This window comes from Pangasianodon hypophthalmus, chromosome 8 (genome assembly GCF_027358585.1).
Source record: "Pangasianodon hypophthalmus isolate fPanHyp1 chromosome 8, fPanHyp1.pri, whole genome shotgun sequence".
Taxonomy (NCBI): domain Eukaryota; kingdom Metazoa; phylum Chordata; class Actinopteri; order Siluriformes; family Pangasiidae; genus Pangasianodon; species Pangasianodon hypophthalmus.
The window spans coordinates 22,749,604-22,775,099 of NC_069717.1; the positions used below are offsets into that span (position 1 = coordinate 22,749,604).

Below are 25,496 nucleotides of genomic sequence, written 5' to 3' on the forward strand. Positions count from 1 at the left end.
CAAAAAGTGTATGATGGGTAAAAAGTAAAAAAAAAAAAGGAAAATTGAGTAAATACTGAGAAGAAAATGCATTTTAAGAGACGGTTATCAAACACAGGTGACTGTACCAGCATCTGGTATGCATTAAAGCACCAAGCTTTTCTTGCACAAAGTCTAATCGAGACTTTGTTACTCTATAGATTCACTCCGATCCGGTGTTCATTCTGAAATTCTCATTAGTTGCCTCGCTCTGGGCTAGATGTCTTTTCTTCCTGCTGTAATATCATCTAAGCTGATTATAAAAGTCTACACTGCCTCCACTGTGTTCAGCAGTCATATTGCATAGGATAAAATTCAATATAAAACAAGTGTCAATGATTGAAGGCAAAAGTGTGCCGAGCTCAATGAAGTCAGAATCACGGACAAGCCCTGTAAAGGAATGCACAGTACCAGCACACACTCTCTGTACGACCTGCTGCCAAACCACAACTACCATGTGATTGTTCGCACATTTGCTCACACAACTGTGCCAAGCATACGCTTTACTGGAGACGCCCGTAGCTACAACTCCACCAGGGACTCGTGGTTACGGCAAATCCAAGAAACAAAATGCCAATTAAAATCAAAAGTGATACCAAGAGAAGCATGATGTCGTACGCAGCCAAAGCAAGCAATTAGTACACAAGAGAAAGAAGCCTACTGTGTTTCTCTGGCAGTGCTCCCAGCTCCATGCTCCTGTGTCTTCTGTAAGTTGGTCACGGGGAGAGTGAGAGTGTGTGCATGCATCTGTGAGTGTGTGTGTGTGTGTGAAAGACACCTCTCTGCTCTTCTGCGGCTGAAACCAAGTGATGGTAGTGCGGCTGTGAAGGGGGAAGGGGTGAACGATAGTGAGTGCGCACGTGTGTCTGTGTGTATGTGTGTGTGGGTGTGTGTGTGTCTGTGTACAGAGAGAGAGAGAGAGAGATCAGGTGTGACTAACAGCTATGCAGAATAACTGAGATATTCAGAAGTATCAAAAGAGAGAAAAATACAAAGTAAGAATAAAGGTAAAAAAAAAATTGTGCAAAAGCTGGGAAAAAATTGAAAAGAAAAGCAAAGTGAGAGTGGAAAAGAGAAGAAAAATGAAAGAAAATGAGGGAAGAGAGAAAGAGAGGTGGAGGACGGATGCAGGGGAGTTTGCCTTTATTAGCTAATAGTCTTTGTGAGAAAATGAAGTAAACAGACATTTTGCCCTCCTCCTCTCTCTATCTCTCTCTCTCTCTCCCTCACTCTATTTATCTATCCAGATCCCTCTCTCCCCTCACCCACACGTGCAGGTGTTTTTCCTTTCTGTGCAATCATTCTCTTCCTCCTAATCATGACTGCACTACAATTACATGACCCATAGCTTTTTTCGTTTTTGGATGCATCTACATCAGTGTCTCTCCCCAGCGCAAAACTCTATGCTGCTGCTGCTGCTGCTGAAGTTCACAAACGTTTCCAGGCCAAACTGCTTGCCACGCAACACTAGAACCCCAGCCTTATTTCCATAGCGACCGCAGAAACCGAGCTGGAGATCCTGCATCCTCTCGCTGCAGAATGCACCAGGTGACCCTTGAGAACAGAGCGGGCATTTTTTTACGCTGTTGTCGAGTGTTTGGTGTTTGGAAATCTGCAGAAAAAAGCTGTGAACGAGGCAGAAATGGTAGGAGAGGACAGATGAGACAGAGAGAAGAGATTTTTTTTTAACAGCTCTTAAGACATTTAGAGAAAATATTCTTTTGTTCCTTCTTTCATTTGGTGTAATCAGATCTTCCCAGTGTATCCACTGTCAACTATTTACATACTGACTTGGTTAATCTCAGGTTTTATGTATTGTGGAATATTGTGTTGCTGTGTGATTTTTATGAGAAACGTCTTGCCCTTGAGGGGGGAATAACATTTCTATGTTGTTTGCTTCATTTTAAAAAAGAACATTATTGTAATATTGGCTGAGGACGAAAACTAAAACAATGATGTTATGACACTTTATGATATTTTTGGAAGGTCATCCACTTGTGTACTTTTTGACTTTTCTTCCACACAGTTTCACCCTGCACCACACGGACGAACATCAATGTGAAATGACACCAATTGAACCCGCTGTTTCTCAGTGGGTCGGTGCCTCTGCTCTAATGGAATGGAAGGTGCGATTTTCACAGCACGGCTCCTGCACCCTGTTCTACTGCAGCCCGCAGACACTGCAGATCCACTCTTTTTTTTTTAAAAAAAAAAAAGAAAATAAAATAAAAGGTCTGAACTGATCTAGTTTTTTAGTTTGTCCTTTTTGGGGGGAACCTTCTTTGTACATCCACACAAGTTGTTTGCATCCAGGAAGGATTCAAATATGAAGCAAAATAATGTTTCATATCCAAAGAAGCCTTGAAGAACCCTTTTTTTAAAACTTGCAAAATTAACAATAGGTATATGTAAGGAATAAAACTCCTCAGGGCATGCTGTGGAAACTAATGAATGAGGAGAGGGAGTGATGTGTCCTGACGCCAGATGATGATTATTTATAACAGCATGTCCTGAGGAGTTTTATTCCTGTTATACTACAGTAACTTGCCAACAACTTTTTTTTTTACGTTTATTAATGAACACTACGCTGTAAATTTTCCCCATTTAAAGGTATATTTAATGTTGTGGAAGATCATCCATAAAGTCTTTCTTCACCTGCCGCTCTTTTTTCTTTCTCTTTAAGTTAATAAGACAAAAAAAAACTCAGTTTGTCATGTTACAGAGAAACCACAAGACGTAAGACTGAAGACTTTCCAATGGTGGAAAGACACTGGAGACTCCTTCCATACATGTGAAATAAATATCTCCTTACAGAAAGTTCATCATTTCACCAGATTGCACATTTTTATTTGTTACATAACAAACGACACATTTTTAATCAGTTTATTATTAGAGTTGTATCACGTGGACCATCCATCATATAAGTCCCTGTACTGTAGGTTACTATAGAAACGATAACCTGTTAGAACCAGTGCATTAATATAAACCTTGCAGCAGGAACTATTGTCAGAGCTGCTGTTAAAGAAAATTAATCAACACCTTCTGACCAAACAGCATTGTGGTTTATATAAACTATATATTAAATAACCATTAAACAACCATTTTAGCCCAGATAGCTTCCTGAAATGTAAACCTTAAGGAACTATTTTAAGGCGGTCTAACATTATAGAATTAAAAGGATGAGAAAAGGCAGCCATTTTATATTCTTCAAGTTCAGCAGCAAAATGAATAAATTGTATGTTCCGTAAATATCTTCATGTTGTATCATATTTCAATAAAAGTGATACATGCATTATTTTTATTTACTTATTTATTTATTTTGCAAATTACTAATTACTGCCATTGCAATGTATCATGGCTGGTATATTTTCACACTCCTCGTGTCTTCTCATTAATTCTAATGCATGTGAGCACAGCTATCTCAGCTCTTCTTACTCCTTATCTCCTGTCTCCAAGACTGATCTCAAGCCTCTTTTAGAATTCAGCACAAGGAGGTCAGTATTGGGCAAATCTGCAGAAATTTTCACTTGGTTACGAGTCACATGCGTCTGCACCCGGATACGGACGCCAGGCATCTAGCATGAATATGTAGGCTAGAGGCAGTACTGGCTGGTTTATTTTCGTTGTTGTATTCATGCATTTGCACAAATTAGCCTTGATTAGCCTTGATCTCTGTAAGTCAGCACACTGGGGGAAATCATTTATTCATCCTTCATATAAATGCAGAGCTGGCCGAGGTTGGCTCAGTGTAATCTGTGCAGCACAGCTGTGTTGGTGTTTTATTCACAGTGTTGGAAAGAAGGAATGATTCAGTGGAGGAAGTGATTGAAATAAGAAATGGATGACTGACTGACTAAATGAATGAATGAATGAATGAATGAATGAGACATTTATATCCTTGAAGGTAATGAATCTTGCACATGACCTTGCACATTGATAATAACAGAAATGCCTGAATTTTAAATTTTAAAATCTCAAGCGTTAAATAGTCAGTTTAAACACATGTAAAATCCTTCACATCAACCTGTGCATGTTTCATTAAACTTGACTTAAAAAATTAATTAAACCAATCTACAGCACTTAAAAAACAGTATTTTGCCCATTCCAGCCCACTATATAACTATTTACAGTGAGATTTATGCATTAAAATACTTCAGAATTGTTATTTTTGCATTAATATGTGAATTATAGGTTATGAAAAAAGTATATTTTAGCCCTACAGCATTCATTCAATCCTGTTACCTGAACACGTTCACCCCTTTGAAATATTCCACAAGTGAGTTGCATCATCCATATTTTCTAAAGATCATGGGAAGAAGAAAATTAATTTCTCTCATTCTGTTTTCTTTATTTTCGATGATATTGTGATCTTGACTGATGAAGTCAGTTTGAAAGTACATCCCTGTTACCCAAATTCTAAATGGAAATTATTAATTTAATAAAACTAATTTTAAATCATTAGTATCTCATGCTATTAATCACATGTTGGGTGTTCGTTAAGCACTTTTTGGGTATTTGCTAAATCTATGCAAAAATAAATAAATAAATAAAACCTCAACCTTATTACTCATTTAAGAGCAAAATGCTTGTTAAAAATGAGTTTGCTGCCTGCGATGGGTTAATACATTTTTAATGGTTGAATGAATGTTTTATCTCAGATTCAGTGTTGAAAAATTATTTTTAAAAAATAATGTTACATTTTTAAGTGTGCCAAGCACTAAATGGCGCCATAATTGTGGAATCACCTACATAATCCTGTAAGCATATTATCTACAGTCAGGAATTACTTTTAGTCACTTTTAAAAGCATGTTTTTACAATCAATTTACACATCTGAATGATTTAAAAGATTCTTCTGTTTCCATGGTACAGCATTAGCGAATATGAATTATTAAAAAGCAATAATGTGTAAAAAAGAGACACTACATTTGTGCCGAAGTGGTGTCTGGCACTATGGTAATGGCTCTGCTAGATCTACTTCATCACTGTCTGCACTTTGTGTTTGGGGTTTAATGACAGAGAGACCTTGCTGTTCTCCTGTGGCCAGCTTAGCAGCACTTCAAAAGGCACCTTGTCTGCGTTGCCTCCTTTCCTCCAATCACTCTGACCCCGGCGAACTACAAAAGCCAGCCGTCCCTATTATGGCAGAACAATGCAGGTATGCTGGGCTGGACCAAGGAAAAGAAAGTGCGCTTCGAATTCAGTTCAGCCAACAACAATGTGTACCCTGATGGCCTAGATAGAGCAATTCAGGCTGTTTTGTAGTCGCAGGCAATGCCTGGCTCGTATTTGCCCTGGCTCATTAAATGTCCAGGGCAATTGCCACTTATAGTTCTCCTGACAAATGCAAAGCAGAGCATATGCGTGGTGTCCCTGGACATTAAATATTCATACATATAAGGTCTATGATGTCTATTGAAGTTGATCATTTGCATAATAATATGTACATATATGATAAGAGCACTTATTATGTGCAATATATTCACTGGCTACTGTATATCACAGTACATGATTCAGATGGTGACCTGTTAGTTTTCTAATACAACCTTTTGAATCAAAAGTGAATTATACTAAGATAAGTCAGTTACAATTAGGAAACATGTCACATGTCTTAAAAAAATACCATTAAAAATATTTGCAAAAATAGCGCAAGTCTTTAAGCATCACTTTTAAGTGTCAGACTGCGACAAAGTTACTGGCAACAAATGTAGGAAAAAATTGAGTAAACAGCTTACTGAAACAAGTGCAGACAATCCAAAACAGCGGGGAAAAAAGTAATCATAAAGGAAGCAAAAAGATAAAACCCATAGAGTCAATACAGTGTATAAGCAAAACTGCAAAACAAGAGAATAAATGCAGAGATAAAACAAAAGCAACAGAGAAATGACAATGAATGTAGAAACGAAACAAGACTTATTGAAGGAACGGACTACAGGTTAGAATGATTAGTAATGTGGAGGAGATCGCAGAAGTGGGTGTGGCTGGAGAGGTTCAGGGAACTGGAATTCCCAGGGGATGGAGCGGGTGTGACATTAAGGCTTTAATATGTATATCCAGGGCTGTTTCTATTGATTAGTGTTATAAACAGTCACTTAGGGGATCCAAGCCACCAAGGGTCCTCACCACAATGCAAAAAAAATTAGATTATAATTACAAACTAAAAATATTGCATATGTCTCACTTGTCAGTCCTGTAGCCTCATAATCACCATGTTGTGCTGCTGATAGGTCTTTTCAGTACGTAATCAGTAAAGTGATTTATCTAATATTGGAAAAAGCCTTTTTCTGTCAGCAAAAAGTAGAGAGAAGCATTAACAATAATGGAGGGAACAAACTCAAATGGAGCTAAATCACTGTCTCTTGGGAGAAGTAATATAAGCTGTCATTACTCCTGTCCAGAAAAGCTCACTTAGGTGTGCTGAGTCAGCACGCTTTCCAATCACATTTCCAAGAGCTACAATAACCTGCTGTTATAAAAATGAGACCAGAACTCACATCACATGCATGTAATATAACTACTCCAGTTAGACTATTAGAAGACGCTCACAGATAATGATGTGCACATAGTATGTGGAATATGGAATATAATATGTTTAAAGGGTTTAAATATGTAACTGTATGGATGGCTTTATTAAAGACAGTGAAATATAAATGTGGTAATTACAGCCTTAATCAGAGAGTATAATAGAAAAGAGAACAGGAATTTATAAGATTTTATCTAACTTATTCCTAGACGTACACTATGCAGTTTGTCATTTCACAACACCAATATCAGAGCTTATATGCAATGCAGATCCAATATGAGCCTGACTCACTTGATTAATTGTAAAAGCTATTTAATAGGTGTTGCGGTTATTAGCTGAACGACAACAAAATCTCTCCAAATGTACTGGCACAAGATTTTATTTCTACATAACATGAGTTTTACTTGCTGATAATCCTTTACAGTGCCACACCATGTCTATCAAATTTGTTCAAAACAAATTCATTCTAGACCTCACTTTTTGCACTAGTTCCACTTTCTGTGACAAATGAGCGATTCGGTGTCCGCCTTAAGCCTCTGTGTTGTTTGAAGTGAGTTAGTGAGTGGTTTAGAAGGACAGAAGAATGCCTAAATTAAACACTGCTTCACTGCTCTGCATCATATAAAAAATATGATGTCTATCCCTGGAGCTTATTCCTTCATGGGCTGCCACTCCACCAGGAGGTGTGCAAGAGAGAACAAATATTGATGTAGCATAGCATAAGTGTGATCATAATTCACATAGCTTCCTATTTTTTTTTAAAAAAATGTAGGTCCTTTCATTGTCCCTGTCTTGAAATGCATTTTATTACCATTACATTATCATAAACTATTAAAATATATGTGAAGAACAGATCTACTCTTTTGTCTAATCAAGAACTTTCGCTGTATTCGACTGACCTCAGAAGCGGAAAGTTAGAGCCCAGAATTACCTCCACAAAAGAGTGAACTGTATAGTCAGTGTCATAGATTTAACAAGCTAATATGTCTGTATCTTGATTGATCTAAAGCAAATACTTGTACCTGCATAACGCTTTTAAAGATAAGAAGTGCTACTTTGTTTCCTGTTGATGCAGTGAGCAGTCATGTTTGATATGCCATCACTTGCTGAACTCGGGGATGAGGAGACCATCCTGAGTGTCCGAGTAGGAAATCCAAGTTGCAAAGGCATTTTGTTTGTTTGTTTTTTCCAAATTCGGTAATTCCAAGTTACGAGTTTTAGTCAAATGCGGCATGCAGCCCACTAGAAGGACAAATTCTTAAAGTGTCCCTCTATAGCAGCTTTTCAAACAAATTATTAATGCTTAAACCGAGGAAGTCCTTATCGTGAGGTCTGGATTCTATACTGTGTGTGTAATTACTGTGAGAAGAATTTCAGCACATTTCTTCATTCTGAGAAAAGAAGAAATAATCAATTGAATGAATACTGGCTTGTATTGTCTAAACGTATCAATATACAAAACTTTTTTTTTTAAAACACTTTCATTAATTCTTCAGTCAAATAATTAATTATGCATACACATGTAAACAGAGAAGTGCCTTGGTTTTGTCCTGATTGCACACAGATACCAAAAAACCTCCAGGAAAGAGTACTGTACTGCTCCATTGCTCCATTGCTTTGGATGATGCATTGCTCCAAGATCCATAACTGCGGCTTTGCTGTTCAGTCAAATTTTAACGACTGCCCTTAGACTCCCAATATAACTGAGTTTCAAGTTTTAAAAGTGTTGCACTCATATTTAAGCAATTCTTTTTGTTGTTGTTGCAAAATGGGCCACCTGAAGGGCTGGTCATAAAATTTTCTCTTTTAACATTGAACAAATGAGTTCTTTTGTATATCCCAGTTTCCCGCAGGGCACATTAACATTCAATTTCTTATCGACAGATTAAGTTGTGCAGAGCAGTTGGGGGTTAAATGCCTTGTTCTTCTACAGCAACAGTACGTAAAATGAAACATTGATTATTACAGCGATCAGATCTGTGTAAAAACTGCAGTCTCTTGCTAATTAGCCCTCCTGCCCTTGTAAAATTGCATCATTCACAGTATGACTGACTGCTGTGTGATTAGTGTTCTTACCTCTCTGACTAGTGCAAAGCAATAGAATCCTGTAAAATCATTTTTTTAACATACACAGCAATACAAAGGCTTAGTGGCCTAATATGTCTATATTTAAGCGAAGTAGTGACATTCTATAATCCTTCTTATTGATTAAGATCTCTGGACATGAGTCTGTTAAAGATGTCAAAAGTAAAAAAATAAAGATAAAAAATTCACACAGGAAAATCTGCATTTGATTTCAGCACCTAAAAATTTTCGCAAACAATCTACCAGTGAATGGCCAAAATTCAGATATTACAAAGATTTTAAAATCCAGGCTATAAATATTATCATTCAGAATAGCTTTTAATAATATACAATTAATGGACAGCTTTATGAATCTGGACAATTTATTTGTTCTTTGATTGCTTTTATTTGTTTATGTTTTTTTATTTTTATTTTTATTTTATTTTTTATACCACAGTGTTGCTGAATTCTCAATCTGATTGGTCAAAAGGTGTTTATTAATGAATTTTCTATAACAGCTTGGCTGCAAGACAAATCACAGATTTGTATAATGCATTCTTTCTAATTAATTATCGTGTTAGGCTGAAGGCTAACAGGTGCTTCTTCTGAGACATTGAAGCTAGCCAACTTTCTTCAAAATTTTCTTCATACTGCTGCTCATGCTGCATCACAGGGCAGCGTAACACGCTCAGAGGAAAGTGCTATCTGCCCTCTTCCTCATACATGAGCTCGATTGGCTAGTGTTGCTCTGATTGACAGGGAAGAAAGAGTATAAGAGAGAGCACAGTCAATTCTTGCTCCCTTGGCTACTATACACAGCCATATGAATGAGTTGTTATTATAGAAACTATAATGTAGACACTGTTGTAAAAAATGTTATTATAGAAAATTAATCAACACCTTCTGACCAATCAGAATTGAGAGTTCAATAATACTGTGGTATAAAAGCCAATATAACAGTTAAAACTCCAACTTCATGCTCCCAATTAGCAGAACTCAATAGCCATGTAAACACACATATTGATTAATTTTGTAAATCTTTTACCAGGTTAAGAAGCTACTACTCTTTAGAGCCCGGTGCTAAAAAGTGAGTTTGCTTTCAGAAGTTTGTTTTAAAAGCATATTGTATGTCTTTATTGTATTGTATAGGCTTTTTGTAGCCTTAAAGTTGGCAAAACCCCTACTCCGTGAGCATAACCCAAATCTAAAATAAGGTGAGAAAGATGAGTAAGAAGAATCTTTTATGTGTTTTTTTGCTCAACTTGCAAATTCCTTACGATGTGTGTCTCAGTAATTTACCTTAGCACCTAGAGAGAATATTCCATCATAAATCTGTCAATAGCATCCCATTACAGAACCCATCTATGAGTCAACTAAAAACATAGTTCAGTGTTGAGTGGGGATTTGGATGCTCACAGCCAATAACTGTGAGCAGAGCATCTTGGATTCAGTGTGCGCTAGCACCTCTGTGGCGAATAACCAGTCGACGCTTACAGTTTCAGAGCAAAATGGCCGTGAATTTACACTCATGACTGCTCACATTACATTGATCAGGCTCTCTGATAGGAACCTAAATGCAACATTAAGGCCTGCTGAGACCACAAGCTGCACACTAACCAAGGACATATTTACAGCAACATCTGCGTTCACTGATAAGACATAACGATTTGGGTCTTTCCGTTTCCCAGCGCTCATCAGTGTGCAAGTAAGAAAAACAGAACACACAGACAGGCGTCCACAATAGAGTGAAATATATTCACACCCATTATTGTGGAATCTCTTGTAAGTCTTAACACGTCGGGCTTTTTCAGCATATGTATCACTGGGAATTGTGAAGAAAAAAATCAATTAACAAAGCCAAAAAATGAACCATGCTTCTAAGAGAACGTCGTACTTGCTAAGTTGTACTTGCTAAACCATATTTAGGTGCAACTGATTAAACAATTTGCTGAAATGTACTGTATATTGATGCTTAAGTATGAAGCATGAGCAAGCCAATTCCATTTCTAGCTCTTCATATTAAAAATCATCATATTGATTTTCCTTTTTTTTTTAGAGCGCTGCTGTAGATGTTTTATAAGATGCTCTAAACCAGTCAATAGTCATATATCAGATGATGTTCTGACTCATGATATTGCCTCAACACACCACTAACCCTTAAATAAGCCAACATCTCTACCGGATTATGGTTTTTTTTTGGTCAAGATTATGTAAATATTGGGAAGGCTCTGCTCTCTATAAGTGGTGTAGAGCGGACAGTTCACTAAGGCTTCTGGATTAATATCATTAGAATCAAAAACTGAAACTGGCAACTGATAATAAAGACATATGGTTTTATTATTACTACTATTGTTTATTTTGCGATTTGGCACAGCTGTTCATTATTAAAACCCATTGTTTTATTACTTTTAGCTGGACTTTTTCAGAATTTCTAACAAACGAAGCCTAGAGATTTGGTTCAATATTGTAGCAGCCCAAGGTGATGGATGGAGAGAGTGAGACTGAAAGTTTTATTATGTGGACTGTTCACGATTCAGAGGAGAGCACGTATTACAGTAACACTCAACCAATACCACTATGCTGAAATACCAGTATTTCACCTCAAAACTGTGGAATAATGATACAGAGAATGTCAGCAATGATAAATGTAAATCCATATCATTCAGGCCTATTCATAATTATTATGTCTTTTATCTTATTTTATGATTTGTAGTACCTTTCATAGACTTAGATTTAATTCACTACACACATGCATGCAAACTGATTGATTAATATGTTTTTATCATACTGTAGTCTAATATTTTTTAATGTATAAAGCATTTTCAGATTGTGGACTCTAAATTAAACGGTACATAAACATTCAGAACTGGATCGTGCTGCTCTTGATTGAAACAAATTAGAAATTAGCTATAAGCACTAAAAACAATATAATAGACATTTCATCTAGCTGGTGTCAGTGGAGATGGAAATGATGTGCAACAGCATGAAAGCCAGTTACTTCAGAAAGCATTCCACATTCCTATACTCAATATTTTTGAGGAAGAAAGCACACTTCTGTCTCACAGACCCAAGTATAACAGCTTGAAGCAGAGACTTTTCATTTATAATATAGTTCACTTTGTCTCCTTCTGATATCTGAGGAATAACAGTGCAATTAAAGAATACACAGGCATATTGAAAAATTATAAAAATGTGATGACGTGTGGACTATTTTTGCTATACCTACTTGTTCTTTGTTTCTTCATGCTAAAATAAATAGTCTTCCTACACATGCAAGGGCAAAATATAGTATTAAACCTTGGATGGAAATAGCTGTGTCCCAATTTTGAGATGTCCAATCCCTCTCTTTTGCCCCTGGATAAAGTTAGTTGTACCCCTAAGTGGGACTATGTAAGTTATTACATGAGAGAAGGAATGGTCAAGGGCATGACAGCTTTGTGAAATAAGTTATTAACACAAGAATGTCCAGCACCACAGGAGCTTTATTTGGATAAAAATCCAGGCCTCTGGGACATAAAGCCAGCTAACTTTGGATGAGGAGAAAAATTAGACATATTATTTTAGAACAGAGATTGTTTCAATTCTCCTGGGCGTGAACAACTGTCAAAGATTTTTTTTATTATATTTCTAGAAGCAGATGCTCCACATTGTTTCCCAGAGTAATAAAGAAAAAAGTGCAAGGGTATTGCAGCAGGAGCAAACAGATGTGCAGGGAGATGAAAGAATGAGGTGTAGTCTAATGGTTTCAAAATCCCCCTGGAAGACATGCAAATTATTCTTCATTTGCTCTTTTTGTCTTGGGGAGAAAAAGGTAAAAAAATAAAAAAATAAAAATAAAAAAAGTGAAATCTGTGTATATTTTAATAGCTTCAAAGCTTTGATTCCTCACGTAAGGATCGCTGCCCTATTTAGAAAAAATAACTACTGTATAATGAGTGTCATTGAAAGTATATGTGGAATATTTGGATTATCTAACGGACTATATGTGCAATAAATGCATAAATATGTCAATAAAAACTGGCTTTTATTACAATTTATTCTAAATTAGTGCCTATCTAATGACCTACTGAAAGCTACAGTACTAATTGAGGAGGAGTAATATTCTGTACAGTCTCACAGCACATTCTGCTACACACACACACACACACACACACACACTCACACACACAAACCTTCCATTGACAGTTTTCCTTGTGGGGACCAGCCAAATGTTCCCATAAAGTCAAAACTGTTAGGTCCCAATAAAAATTTGGTCGCCACCAAGATGTAAAACACACAAGCGCACACACACACACACACACACACACACAATGGATTATCAATGGGATGCATGAAAGAGAAAAGAATCAGCAAGCTTCCAATGTGAACATTTTCAAATAAGTGGCTGCTATTGAGAGTAACTCTGCTCAAGACTAATGCCTGAAGCAATTCAACTGTGATCATATCTTCCTATGTTCTATAATGAATGATATTAATCTCATCATTGTTTAGTAATCATAACGGTGAAAAACTGCACTGTGCAGGAAACGAAACAAATTCTGCCCTCTACTGGGAACTGATGAGCTTCATCACATCAAACCAGGGATTCTCAATTTTTTTTGTAACCAGGGATCCCTTTAACTATAAAATAAATTCCACAGTACATATTTATTTCAGGAGCATTATTTAAAAGTGTACAATACTAGTTTGCCTATTTATTAGATCTGTAGAGCTTTCTATTCCTGAGCTTTCCACCAACAGAACACATTAGGTCAAAGTTGACATTATTTACAGGAGGTTTGGATTAAACCCCATTCAATTCAAGTAACCAGTCAAAAAGCAACATAACTATAACTCTTTAACAAATATAATAGCATTGATAAAGGTGGGCTGTCATTTCCACCACTGTAACTACATTAACAAAATCATGGAACTGCTAGATATGCTTCATTGACCCCACTTTAAGAAACAGTTTTTTAAACAAGCAGATAAAATTGTGCTTGAAATGAGGTTTCTATAGATACACAGTTAGAGAATAGTATATTTATTCCCAGGCTGTATAATTCACAAAGCAGATAAGGTGTAGACTCACAGTCTTTCTACTGGAGGCAAAGCTGCACTAAAAGGTGTGAAACAGTTTCTCAAAGCACATTAACTCCCCAGCGAACTGCTTCGTTGATAGCAACTCGGCACACAGACGCCTCTAAATGGATTGTCTAGACAACTGTTTACCATTTTCTGAACCTTATATGGCTTCCCTTAACCCAATCATAGCCCTTTTCCCAACCTTGACCACACCCACACCAAAATTTCAAGTAAGCAAATCCCAGGTGGTGCCCAACTCAGCATATTATTGCATTACTTCAGAGATGAAGCAGCTTCTGTTACTTTAATATCCAGTGTAGTGCACTTTAGGTCCAGTAGGGAACCATTTGGGATTCAGCCACAGGCTGTTTCCTAACAGCAATGTCTCAGGGTCTCTACAAGTGTGTAACAAACAGATGGGCTGTAATTATTCCCTTGGCAGGTACAGGTAAATGAGCCCTGTGCTTTTCACAAACACAGAAACAAAGGTACTTATTACTGTACTAAACAGGATACCACAATTGTGCCACATCTTTAATAGTAAATCCAAAAATTCACAGAATGAATATAGCATCATGCAGCAAGTATTCAAGTCATGACATATGTGCCCATAATCTGCTACTTACTCAAACACTAACAATAAACCCATAACAGGGGCATATTGTATTTTCTGCCCCTTACAAGCATCAGAAATTATAACTATGACTTGGTATGCATTTAGTTGTACACTTAGGAAATGATAAGACATCAAATACATTGTATTTGTGTAGCTGTTGCTTCCTTTTAAGAGACTGATAATGAATTCCTAACAGTACATCACTTACTCAGTGTTTATAAAAGAAAGTTCATTGGTGTGGATGAATCATAATTATGACACTGCTGACATGACGATAGCATGTAGGATGTAGTTTTGGACAAAGCCGCAGCTTGTCTTTCAGCCACGCCTGATCAAGGGCTGTTGGGGCATGCTGTGGGTCGGATTAAAGCAAGTTTGAAGTCATTCAGTTATGGCTCTGAAATCAAACAGGAAAGGCCGCCAGCACAGCAGATGGGAGATTAGAAGATCTCTTTGTGTGGTGATAAACCGTATTAGAATGTACTAATGTGCAGCATGAAGCCAGCCCAAAATGTCACATTATGAATGTAGTTTTTTTCCCCACACAGAAGATATAGGACCAGAAATTATTGATATGGCGCATTCCATTATAATTTCTATTACAATATTAGGATCCAGATACAGCAGGCACAAATAGTTGTCGCACCAAATTTCTGTAAACACAAAGCCTTCTATTAAAAAAAATGAAAACATTTATTAAGTCAAAGCTGCAATATGATTTTTTTAAATAAACATCAGAAAAAAAACACAGATAATGAGTCGGTGGATTAATCAGGGCTCAGAAACAATTCACTCTGAGCAGAACCAATATTTTATTGTTTCCATCCCAGTGTTCCAACCCCAAAACCTTATTGGAGGTTATTATTATCAAAATAAGTCCAAATTCAATATTATATATTGTCAGTAGAATTAGAAAATGCCTGTTTTAAAAATGCATAGACATGCTAGCTTGCTAAATGCCCATGCCTAGTCTAGGTTAGCTAGCGAAGCTGCTTTTCTCAACCACAAACAGGCTTGATTATCTGTCTAATGCAAATTTTATCAATTTTCCTTTTCTGAAAAGTACTCTTTATAGTACCTCCAACTACCCCTAAAGCCACATATGTCCCCCTTTGAAAAATACTGGCTTAGAGTATGTTTAATTTGCCTTGTTTCTGAACTGAAGCCATGTAACATTGTAACTCATGCTGCACATTGTGCAGAAAATGATGCACTGAATGAAATCAGGCGAGGAGTGATGTTGATCCAAAACCGTTTGTAAGATTGGAGGTAAGACATAAATAATAAGCTAGTGTGCTATACAGATTAAAAAATAATAATAATATTATTACCTGATAACACAGAGTTCAAAGTTTGTGTCTGAATTTCAGGTTGTTCTAATAATACACCATCACATATATGTCATCCATTATCACATACTACATTCAGCGGAAAAAGATGTTTCAGGATGATTCACGACTGATTCAGGATGGAGTTTTCTATTTTTCCAGCTGAACAGCTAAGGCATGTATTTGTTCTCTAACATAGAGGGAAGCTAGTGAATGATAGATGATACTCAACCGATTTATCCGTTTTGTGGTGTTCATATTTTTACCCAGTTGTGAAGTTGAGAACTCTGTAGAATCTAGAATCTAGAGAACCCATGATACAGGAGAACAGGATGTGTGTGTTTCATTGTATTTTTATATTTCAAACTTGGTGGGTGCTGACCCTCAGTGTGTAATTTATTGCGCTGTATTTTGACTGGTGTGCTAACGCTATCCAGCTCATAGCTAACATTTTTTGACAGGTTGGAGAACAAAATAGGCAAATTAGATAATAACACACATAATAATAATAATTATAAGCAGTGTTGATGATAATAATACACTGTCTGAAAGCCAGACCCATATGGCCTACACAGCAGCTTTCTCATTATGCTTCTGTATTTAGTTATATCCTCATAAATGCTTGGGCTGCATCCCATACATGTTGACATACTATTTCATTTGTATGCTAACATAGTATACAGTTTGCCATTGGTGTCATTGGTAATGATACCAATGGTGTACTGACAAACTATAAATACTATACAGTTTGTCAATTCACCATTGGTGTTATTACTATTTAGGCATACTACTGCATTATGACGTTGGGATTGTCTTGATTTGGCATTTGCAGCCATGAGATAAATCTGTACATTGGAGAAGAGCACAGCACAGCTCATGATTTTTGTTCCACAAGTAGCTTGCAATAATATTTTTTTTAACAAGAGAGTGAAATTCTTACATCCACAAGCTTGAAATTGCTGCATGAATACAAATTATGATTGATACACCTAACTAGCTGTTATTCTCAGACACTTTCTGGTGCTGCATTCTTTCTCTTTCAGTCTTTAATTTACAAAGTACTATAATACTGCAAAGACTGCTTCAGTATTACTATTCAAACTACAGGATGTAGTCTGTGGCACTGCCTTGAATGTGTATTTGAATTGCAATAACATATTGCTAGCACAGAGGCACACAAATCCCCAAGGTTACATCCTATTTATGGAACATTCCATAAAAATCTGTCATTTTATGTAAGTACAGTGGAATTTACCCTGCACTCGTCATCAAACATCACACAAAATGACCTTCAAAGAATCTTACTGAAGTTTGCAAAGAGAGTACATGAGCACACAACCTTTCAAGTCCTTGCCTCTGCAGTGCTGCCACAACTAGTGCCAGAAAGTTCCAGATTTCTGTAAATAGTCTGTAAAAAATATCATTACTGCAAAGACACAATTCGACTAATTAACTAGGAAAATCTTTTGTTTTGAGTGGTCAGGGGATTGAGGGTCATCAGTTATCACCTTTACCACAACCTACTATGTATACAAAAGAAAATAATTTTCTTAACTCCGCATGGATGAATTTGTGTGGCGTAAAGAAGTAAAGAACACGCAATCTGAATCCATCTAGTCTGACACACCACAGCAACACATTTTTGCATATACAGCAGGTCTGAAAACCAGGATACCTTGTCTGACAGGCATTTGTAACAGAATGTCAACAAAGTCATTAACAATAACTGCCCTCTGTAACTGCTTGTATAGTTATCATCTATGAGATTAAATGTGACATTAGCCAGAGATCTTCATTAGGGTTATTACGAATATCTGTGAGTCATAAACATTAAAAGGTTTTGAAGACAATATGAGTGTGGGTGTCTGTACAGGCTCAAGCTTCAAATAGACAGTAGACTTTTCTTAGAAATGGCACAGAATACTGAGATATTATGACGATCAATCAGGTTTCAACCACAACAGTGTAAACAACAGTTCTCCTTTGAATCCTTTTACCTCTGTGTATGAAACTGACACTAAATAATGCTAACCACAAGCTGAATTAAAAGCAGAGTGTATAACTCATTGAGCAACTAGATGTCATTATACCAAGCAAGGACAGAAAGTTCACTGTGTAATGAATAAAGTAAAAAAAAAAAAACAGCACCACAGCAATTGCTTCTTGATATATATCTTTTTGGTCTTAGCTGTACTGACTTACCAACATTGATGAAGTTAGCAGCCAAGAAGAAGTTCCAGTGTTGGCTCCGGCAATAATCACTGTCATTTGTGAAACCCCATGATTTCATTGACAGATTTGGAGATTCCGTGCCCACGCTGTGACCTCCAGACTGCAGGGATGTATTCAGAGAGACTGTATCCATTTTTGGAGAAGGAATCTCAACTTGGAGAAGGAAGTTTAAGGGCACAAGTGTATGAAAAAAGTATGCATCAAAATAATTTATGGTCTGGTATCACTGGTATCAGATGATGTCAACTCAAGATCTCCATAAATGTTGCACTGTGGACAGAATGGACCTTCCTTAAATCTCCAGCCACGCTTAGACTGACTGAAGCTGGTAGTTTACCAGACTTTCAGCAGATGTTCTCATGGAGCCTGTGGTGGTTAAATGTCTGGAGATAGCAGGATGTCTGGTTGGGGTTGATGGGCTGATGATGGTGATAGGGTGAGGTTTTCTGGAAGTCCTTCACAGCTGTTTCCACTGTACTTCGGCTCCCAGGCAGATGGCTAAGGATAAGATAAACTGGAGCCAGAAGGCACCTGAAGACAAATGACAATAGTTTAGTTTTGAGAATAGTTTGACAAAACGTTTGTATTTGAGTGACATGTATTTTTTCGCCAACCAACATTTAGACTCAATATGCAATATACTTACAAACATCATGTTCAACACTTCCACATTTTGTAGTGTTACAGCCTGGAATGGACTTTTGGAATTTTTAAAAAAATTGATTTACACAATACGTCTAACATTTGAAGAAATATATTTTATTGTGACACAAGGTTTAATTATCCAAAAACACTGATATTTGTTAGTTGCATAGGATTCACCCCCCTGGTCAATATTTGGTAGAATCACTGCAATTTGGCTGCAATTACATCTGCAAGTCTTCTGGGATATGTCTCTATCAGCTTTGCATATCTGTATCATGGTATTTCTGTCCATTCTTTGTGGCAAAATTGCTCAAGCTGTGTAATATGGGATGAAGACTGTTAATGTACAGCAATTTTCAAGTCTTGCCACAGATTTTCAATCAGATAGAGGTCTGGGTTTTTACTGGGCCATTCTGACACATTCAGATTCTTGGCAGGATTGTCCTATTGGAAGATCAATCTCTGCAACAGTCTCAAGTCTCTTGTGAACTGGAAATGGTTTTCTTCAAGGATTGCCCTGTATTTGGCTCTATCCATCTTGCCCTCAACCAGTTTCCCAGTGCCTGCTAATGAAAAGCATCCCTACAACATGATGCTGCCACCACCATGCTTCACTGAGGGGATGGTGTTCTCAGGGTGATGAGCAGTGTTGTTCTTGGCTGGTTCCCTGACTAGCGCCCTCCTTATCTGGTTAATAACTCTCAGTGGATGGCCTCCATTTGGTAAAATCGTGTCATCTTCTTTCCATGTTGTGTCATCTTCTTTCCATTTAAAAAACATTCATGGTAAATATATGGCACCCCATGAGATGTTCAGACTTTGGGATGATTTTTATAACCAAATGAATTTCATGATGCTGTTTGTTTATGCTATTGCTTTGCGCAGCAATGGTGGTGCATACATATAATCCCAATTAAGTAGATTTCAGTTCCAGGTTTTAATACTTCAAAATGTAGAAAAGTTCAAGTAATGTAATGTCAAGCACTGTATGAGCTAATCATGAAGCAATCACAAGCTGCAAACTTGCAAAATTGCTCATTTGAGATAAACTCCAAATCAAATGAGACTCTGGTGCCATTTTCTAATTTAAATAAGATCATCAGTCAGCAATGCTAAACAGTTTGTCTCTTCTTTTCTTTACCATTCCTACTTCTACTATCCAGAGGCCCACATCTTCTGCTCATCTGCTGAAATCTCTAGGCTCCTGCTCCCATCAGGTTCCTCCTCCTGCCATGCTGAGCTTTACTCCTTTTTCATTGACTGACTGCAGAAGATGAAGATGATGGTATTCTATTTGTTCATCCTAAGGTTTGTGTCCTTGGCTTGCTCACTGGGTGTTTAGACACTTAATTTTGATTTCAAACGCCTTAATAATTTATTCTATAATATTCTTTTTTTCTGTTTTAAAGTTTTATTTTTAATTAAGCCCGTGTAAGATCTGCAACACTAAGAAACACAACTCTGGCTATTTTCTGCAGCACTTTCTTCTTTATTCAGAGTGTATAACTGAATAACAGTGTCTAATAGCGCATAACAGTTTGTCTTCCTCAAATAGCACACTTGTCCCTGTCTTCGAGGGAATTCCTTCTCCAATCTCCAGAGAAGATTAGAGAGTGTGTGCAGAGCATTGTAAAATTTGATATGTGAGTGACAATTTAATGGAACCCTTCTCTCTTTCACAGGTTGGGGATTTCAGTCTTCAGGGAAAGGCTTTAAAACGTGAACTCTCCTCTTCCAGTTGCCCCCCCACCCCCACCTTCATTCCCAAACACATACACACACACACATAAACACATATGCTGTAGTATACTACCATGAACAGTTTGGCCAGTGTATCAATCTTAATCATGCACCACATGCAAAAGCATAAGTCTGCAGTACACAAATTCTCATTCCATGTATTCGATTCAATCACACACCTCACTGATTCCAATCAGATAAAGCCATGAATGACGTACAGCGAGAGATTATGGCTTAGTCAAAACATAAACTCAGCCACTTCCATCCTGCTGAACAATGGGACAGTGTTGTGATGGGACAAGTTTAGGCCTGAGGGCCACATGAGGAGACATGTTAGCAAACACAACACCTGGATACTCGTCAGAGGGGAAAAAACAACAACCCTAACCATCCCCCTACGCAGCAGTGTGGGGCCTAAAGCTAAAAGCATGACAAATATGTCTCATGTTAAGCACCCTGATTCAACTTGTGACCTGAAAACAGGATATGAATTATGTACTAAAATTACACAATTTTTAAAAATCCCATTTGCACTTCCAGGCCTTTCAGATCACATTAACTACGTAAAATATACACTAAACACAAACTGTTTCAAGAACTCCTTTATTGGTCCAGTGAGCAGCAAAGAAAGTGAAGAAATATTTTACACCATTAGAAAGAAACTGATCGGAACAAAAACAATACAAATGGAAAGCTAATCTTCAGTGAGGCACGAGATTTCTTAACATTCTATGCGGAAAAATGAAATGGAGATTTCTGGCAAGTTTTAAATCACAGATCATTGTGTTCTGATGTAAGGTGAGCTGGCACAGGGAAACACAATGATCCCTGTTTGACCCTTGCTCTCACCTGTCTCTGTACAAAATCTTCCTCTAAACAGGAGACAAAGCCTTTTGTGTTCTTAACTCATCTCTTGCTGACAGATACAGCGAGTATGCAAAAGTGTTTTTAATCCCTCATTCTCATACAGCTATAGTAAAGGACTGCAGCTTTTATCTTAGAAAGGGACAGTTAAATGTGCAAATTTCCATATTTCAGAAGATACTCTATGCAACAATATCTGCATCGGTGGTCACACTCATGACCTGATATGAACATTTGAATACAACAAATTCCCAGATTAACTACTTACACCTTCAGCTTATCTTACGCCATATTATTCTGTGACTACAGTAAATTATTCAGCAACTATAGTGAAACATATAGAGAAGGTGTATAGTTATGAGAGTGAGGAATGTGCCAGGTCATTGGAAATGTCATCTAAAAAAATGTTAATATGGCAACATTTTGTTTGTGTATCCTTTTGGGAGAGTTTAGAGATGACAGAAGATTTGTCTTGGCATAGAGTGGCGTGCCAACCACACAACACACTGTTAGAACACTTAAACAAGTGGAAAATACTACTCATGAGAAAGGTGCCCAGGGGAACAATAAATAACCCTTCATCTTATACCAGTGTTTATTGTGTACAGTTAAAAAAATTGCAGCTATTGAATAACTGAAAATGCCTTCCTCTACTACATTTCTATTAGTAACAAAAATATTATTTTCTTTGGCTTACTAGCAGTAAAGTGACATGCAAAATGAAAATGCACGAAGTAGCACATGTTCTCTTTTAAACATTCCTAAATTACTCTCATGCAGCTTTCACTGCTCAATAAAATGTTAGCACATCCTACATCATTCACACTTCTAACGTATGCCATTTATATTATACTACTTTCTTCCATATGATTGTTTCAGCTCAAAGCACGTAGTCCTTATTATCCACTTAAAGTCATTCAGTGGCAAGATCATACAATGCCTGAGCTATAATAAGAGATTGAGATAAGAGATTACTCAATACTTGAGAACACTTAATGGTGCAGGTTCTTTATTTTGCATATCTCCTACATTTTAGTAAATATGTCATTCATAGAGGGTTGCCAACACACTAGTAGGTCGCCAGCTGGCAAACTGGAGTCTCTGTATAACTCCGAGTCACTCGTTGGCACACACAGCAGCCAACACAATAAGCCTTTTCATTACCTTTCAACCGACCGGTTCATGTTGCACCTCACAATGCAGGCTTCAAGACAAAAAAAAAAAAAAAAAAAAAAAAAAAACGTTTTCAAGCGCAGGCTGATTCAGAGCAAGATTTTTTTTAAGGTGCTCACAAGCTGCAATGTTTCAAAGGAGGGTCTCTAGAAACCCTACTCTTCCTCAACCAGTGGGGATGTATGACAATCTGGTTGAACAATGGGGCATGCTGTAAACTTTTCAACTGACATAATTGGAGGGGTGTTTCATGTCTAAGTACACGAGTTAACGCCTAATTTATGGGTGCCTGATTTGCAGTTTGGCCTGGAGTGCTGTTCCTCTCAGAAACGGGTGCCTGATTCACAGTTTGGCCCGAAGTGTTGTTCCTGTCAGGAACGATCACTGCCAATTCATGACAGCACGGAAAACATTGAAAGACATCAAAAAAGAAAAAACTTCTGATCCATTGAGAGTTCGCTCCCCTGAAAGCTCTCCTTGTTACTCTCTTTCTCTCGCTGCTCTTACAGGTAAGGGGTGTAGAGTTTCAGAGCAGTAAAGCCCCTACGGTGAAAACCCAAACTAGAAAACCAACCATCAGACATCCAGCTCCACAGCTACACCTGGACATTCACGTTATCACTTCACAATATCTCAATATAAAAAAAAATCATAGGGTATCATTTTACCTTTGTGAGACACAAGAAGCAAGCTTCCTGGGGCAGGAGCCGGTAAATCCCAGAGTGAAGGTGTAAGAGTGATAGTGAAACACACACTCTCCTCAGGCTACTCCACTCCTTTTGGACTGAATATGCTTTTTGATTTCCATACCTATAAAATGTTCCAGGTAAAGGAAGCTGATGTCATCTGAAAGTTCTTTGTCCACAGTGGGTGTTCCCGTATGGGGTAACAACTGTGTCAACACCGGACAAGTAAAGGCAAAAGAGTCTTCACAAGAGGGGGCGGGCAACGGGGTGGGGTGCAGAGAACAGGAGCACATGGGAACTGTGTTGAAATGTTGTGTATGTGATCGCGGGAGAATACTTAGGACAAATAGGATAGATGATCAACTAGAACGGCTTCACTTTTCACCCAACTCTCTGCTAAGCAGTCTTCTGGCTTCAGTATTTCATACCTAGTTGTCATCTAGCATGTAGACACTTTCCTAGTCCGTTTCCTCAGCCTCTTTAGAGAACATAGATTTAAAGTAAATCGGAATAAATTGTGATCAACTCAAGCAGCTTGTACCACCTTAAATTTAAAGTTAAAGATTTGTTTTAGGTTCTAATGGGAAATAGATCAAGGATCAAGGAAGTTTTTTTAACTTTCTTTTTAAAGCTAGTAGTGTCTGTCAACAGGGCAAAGTCCTGCTTGTATCACCTTATGATTTTACTGCAGTCATACAAACCAAGTAACTGTGAAGGAAGAGTTTGCACTTTCCGTCTAATTAAAACCAATTTTGGCTGGGAATCATATAAAAATGATTCACTCTGTTACATGATCATTCACCTACAAAATGATGCTTTGTGTTGAACATTTTCAAAACTAATAAAAATGTTACATCTCTCTGTTTTGATAGAGTTACACAAGTTTAAAATGGCCAAACCAGCTTCACTCCCTTAGTAAACATGGCAGCTAAATATAAGTATACTAATATTTTAAACTTAATAAAAAACTTGTAGATAAAGTAGTGTTTGTCTGGTACTGGGACGATAAACATCCTGTGCAAAATAGAAATATGGCCAGACTAAACCCCAAAAAAATTAACAATAAAATGCAGCCGTACCTCAGCGAGCCTGTAGTTTGTATCAATTGAAATCCAACTTCTGTTGCCTTCCTCAGTTAACCTGTACACCATTTAACTTCAGATTGCAAGAACTCACATGTACCTCCCAGTTTGAAAAAAGACTCTGCCCCTCCTCAAGTGTAAACAGTTGCCACACTTCCTTGACTGCCACAGTGAACCAATAGGCTCCTGCGAAGTCTTTAATCAAACAAGACTTGTCTCAGTGTAGTCTAAGTCTGGGGACAAGTTATACGTACGAATTTTTAACTAACATCAATGTGAAGAGGGATTTTTAATATCCTGAATATTGCTGAATTTTAAGTTTAATAGTGCTGCTTGATCTGAGTGGATCAGAAGAGAAAAAAACTGGTTCTGCCACTAGGGACTAGGAGAAAGTGACAGGGAATGAAGTGAGTGGTGAGTGGAATGAAAAAAAATCCTGATTTTGCACTGAAATAACTGAAGCCAGGTTTTATCTCAATAAACCCTCCAGACAGGTTTTTACTCAGTAAAGTTTTGAGCATGTTGCCTAATGTGTGCCTCCAGCCATGGAGTTAACAGTGAGAGCAGAGGATACAGTGCATCAAAGCTCAAGAAATAAAGAAATAGGAATCCAGTGGCTTTCACAAATAACCATATAAAACTAGTCCAAAAACAAGCCTAGTGGTAATTAAGACCCTCCCAAATCTTATACTGAACTCCATAATCATGGCTACTGTATTTACTGTAAGTAACATCATATACAGTGATTAAACATTATTATACCACTGTATTGTACTGTTGAATTCTTGAGGCGGATTGGTCAGAAGATGGTGAATTTTCTGTAAATAAATATCTGACCATACTGGAGGCTATAATTCAAATGATCCATATTAATGCGCTTGTTCTTATATGTTATTGGTTTTATAGTAATGACTAATTCACAGGGGCTTGTATGGTGGGCACTCCAAATATTCTAAGTGTAATAATAAATAAATTAAAGAGGTTGTTATTTCACAAATGAAAATGTATTATCATCAGTATGTGAAGTTTTCTGTAAGGAGACGTTTATTTAACATTTGTGGATGGAGTTTCAGGTGTCAGCGCTTTGTAACAGTATGTTTTTTTTTGTTTGGTTTTGGTTTTTTTGGCTACTGTATAATTCTCTAATCCTATAATTTTTTTTTTGTCTTATTAACTGCAAGAGAGAGAATAAGAAACACTGGTAAGAGCTGTTTATAGCTGTTATAACATGGCGATAACAGGAGATACATTGTGGACGTTATAACATTAAATGCAACTATAAATGGACAAAAAAGCATGACATTGTGTTCATTAATATATTTTTAATTGTAATTTGGCAATTTGTTGTGGTATAAGAGGCATACCACACTTTGGACATGCTGTCATCTTGGATTATTTTCTGATAACAGAACACAACAGCAATTCAGTAATTAAAATAATGTATATAAAACTTCCAACTCCT

The 25,496-nt window shown here is 37.2% G+C and overlaps 1 protein-coding gene across 4 annotated transcripts in view; it reads right to left on the bottom strand.

Moving 5' to 3' along the window:
* Positions 1–24,157, bottom strand: part of plch2a (phospholipase C, eta 2a) — a 127,827-nt gene extending 103,670 nt beyond the window's left edge. The window contains exons 1-2 of one of the 4 annotated variants that reach the window (XR_008302145.1): positions 24,032–24,157; positions 17,815–18,375 (exon numbers count right to left, since the gene is read on the bottom strand). Coding sequence is in view for 1 of the 4 variants with exons in the window: in XM_034306987.2 (XP_034162878.1) it covers positions 17,815–17,977 (163 nt within the window). In the remaining 3 variants the exon portion in view is untranslated. Of the gene's footprint in view, positions 1–679; positions 18,376–22,934; positions 23,179–24,031 lie in introns of those variants that run through there. The other 3 variants (XR_008302144.1, XM_034306987.2, XR_008302147.1) reach the window with 3 other exon arrangements.
* Positions 24,158–25,496: the final 1,339 nt, after the last annotated feature.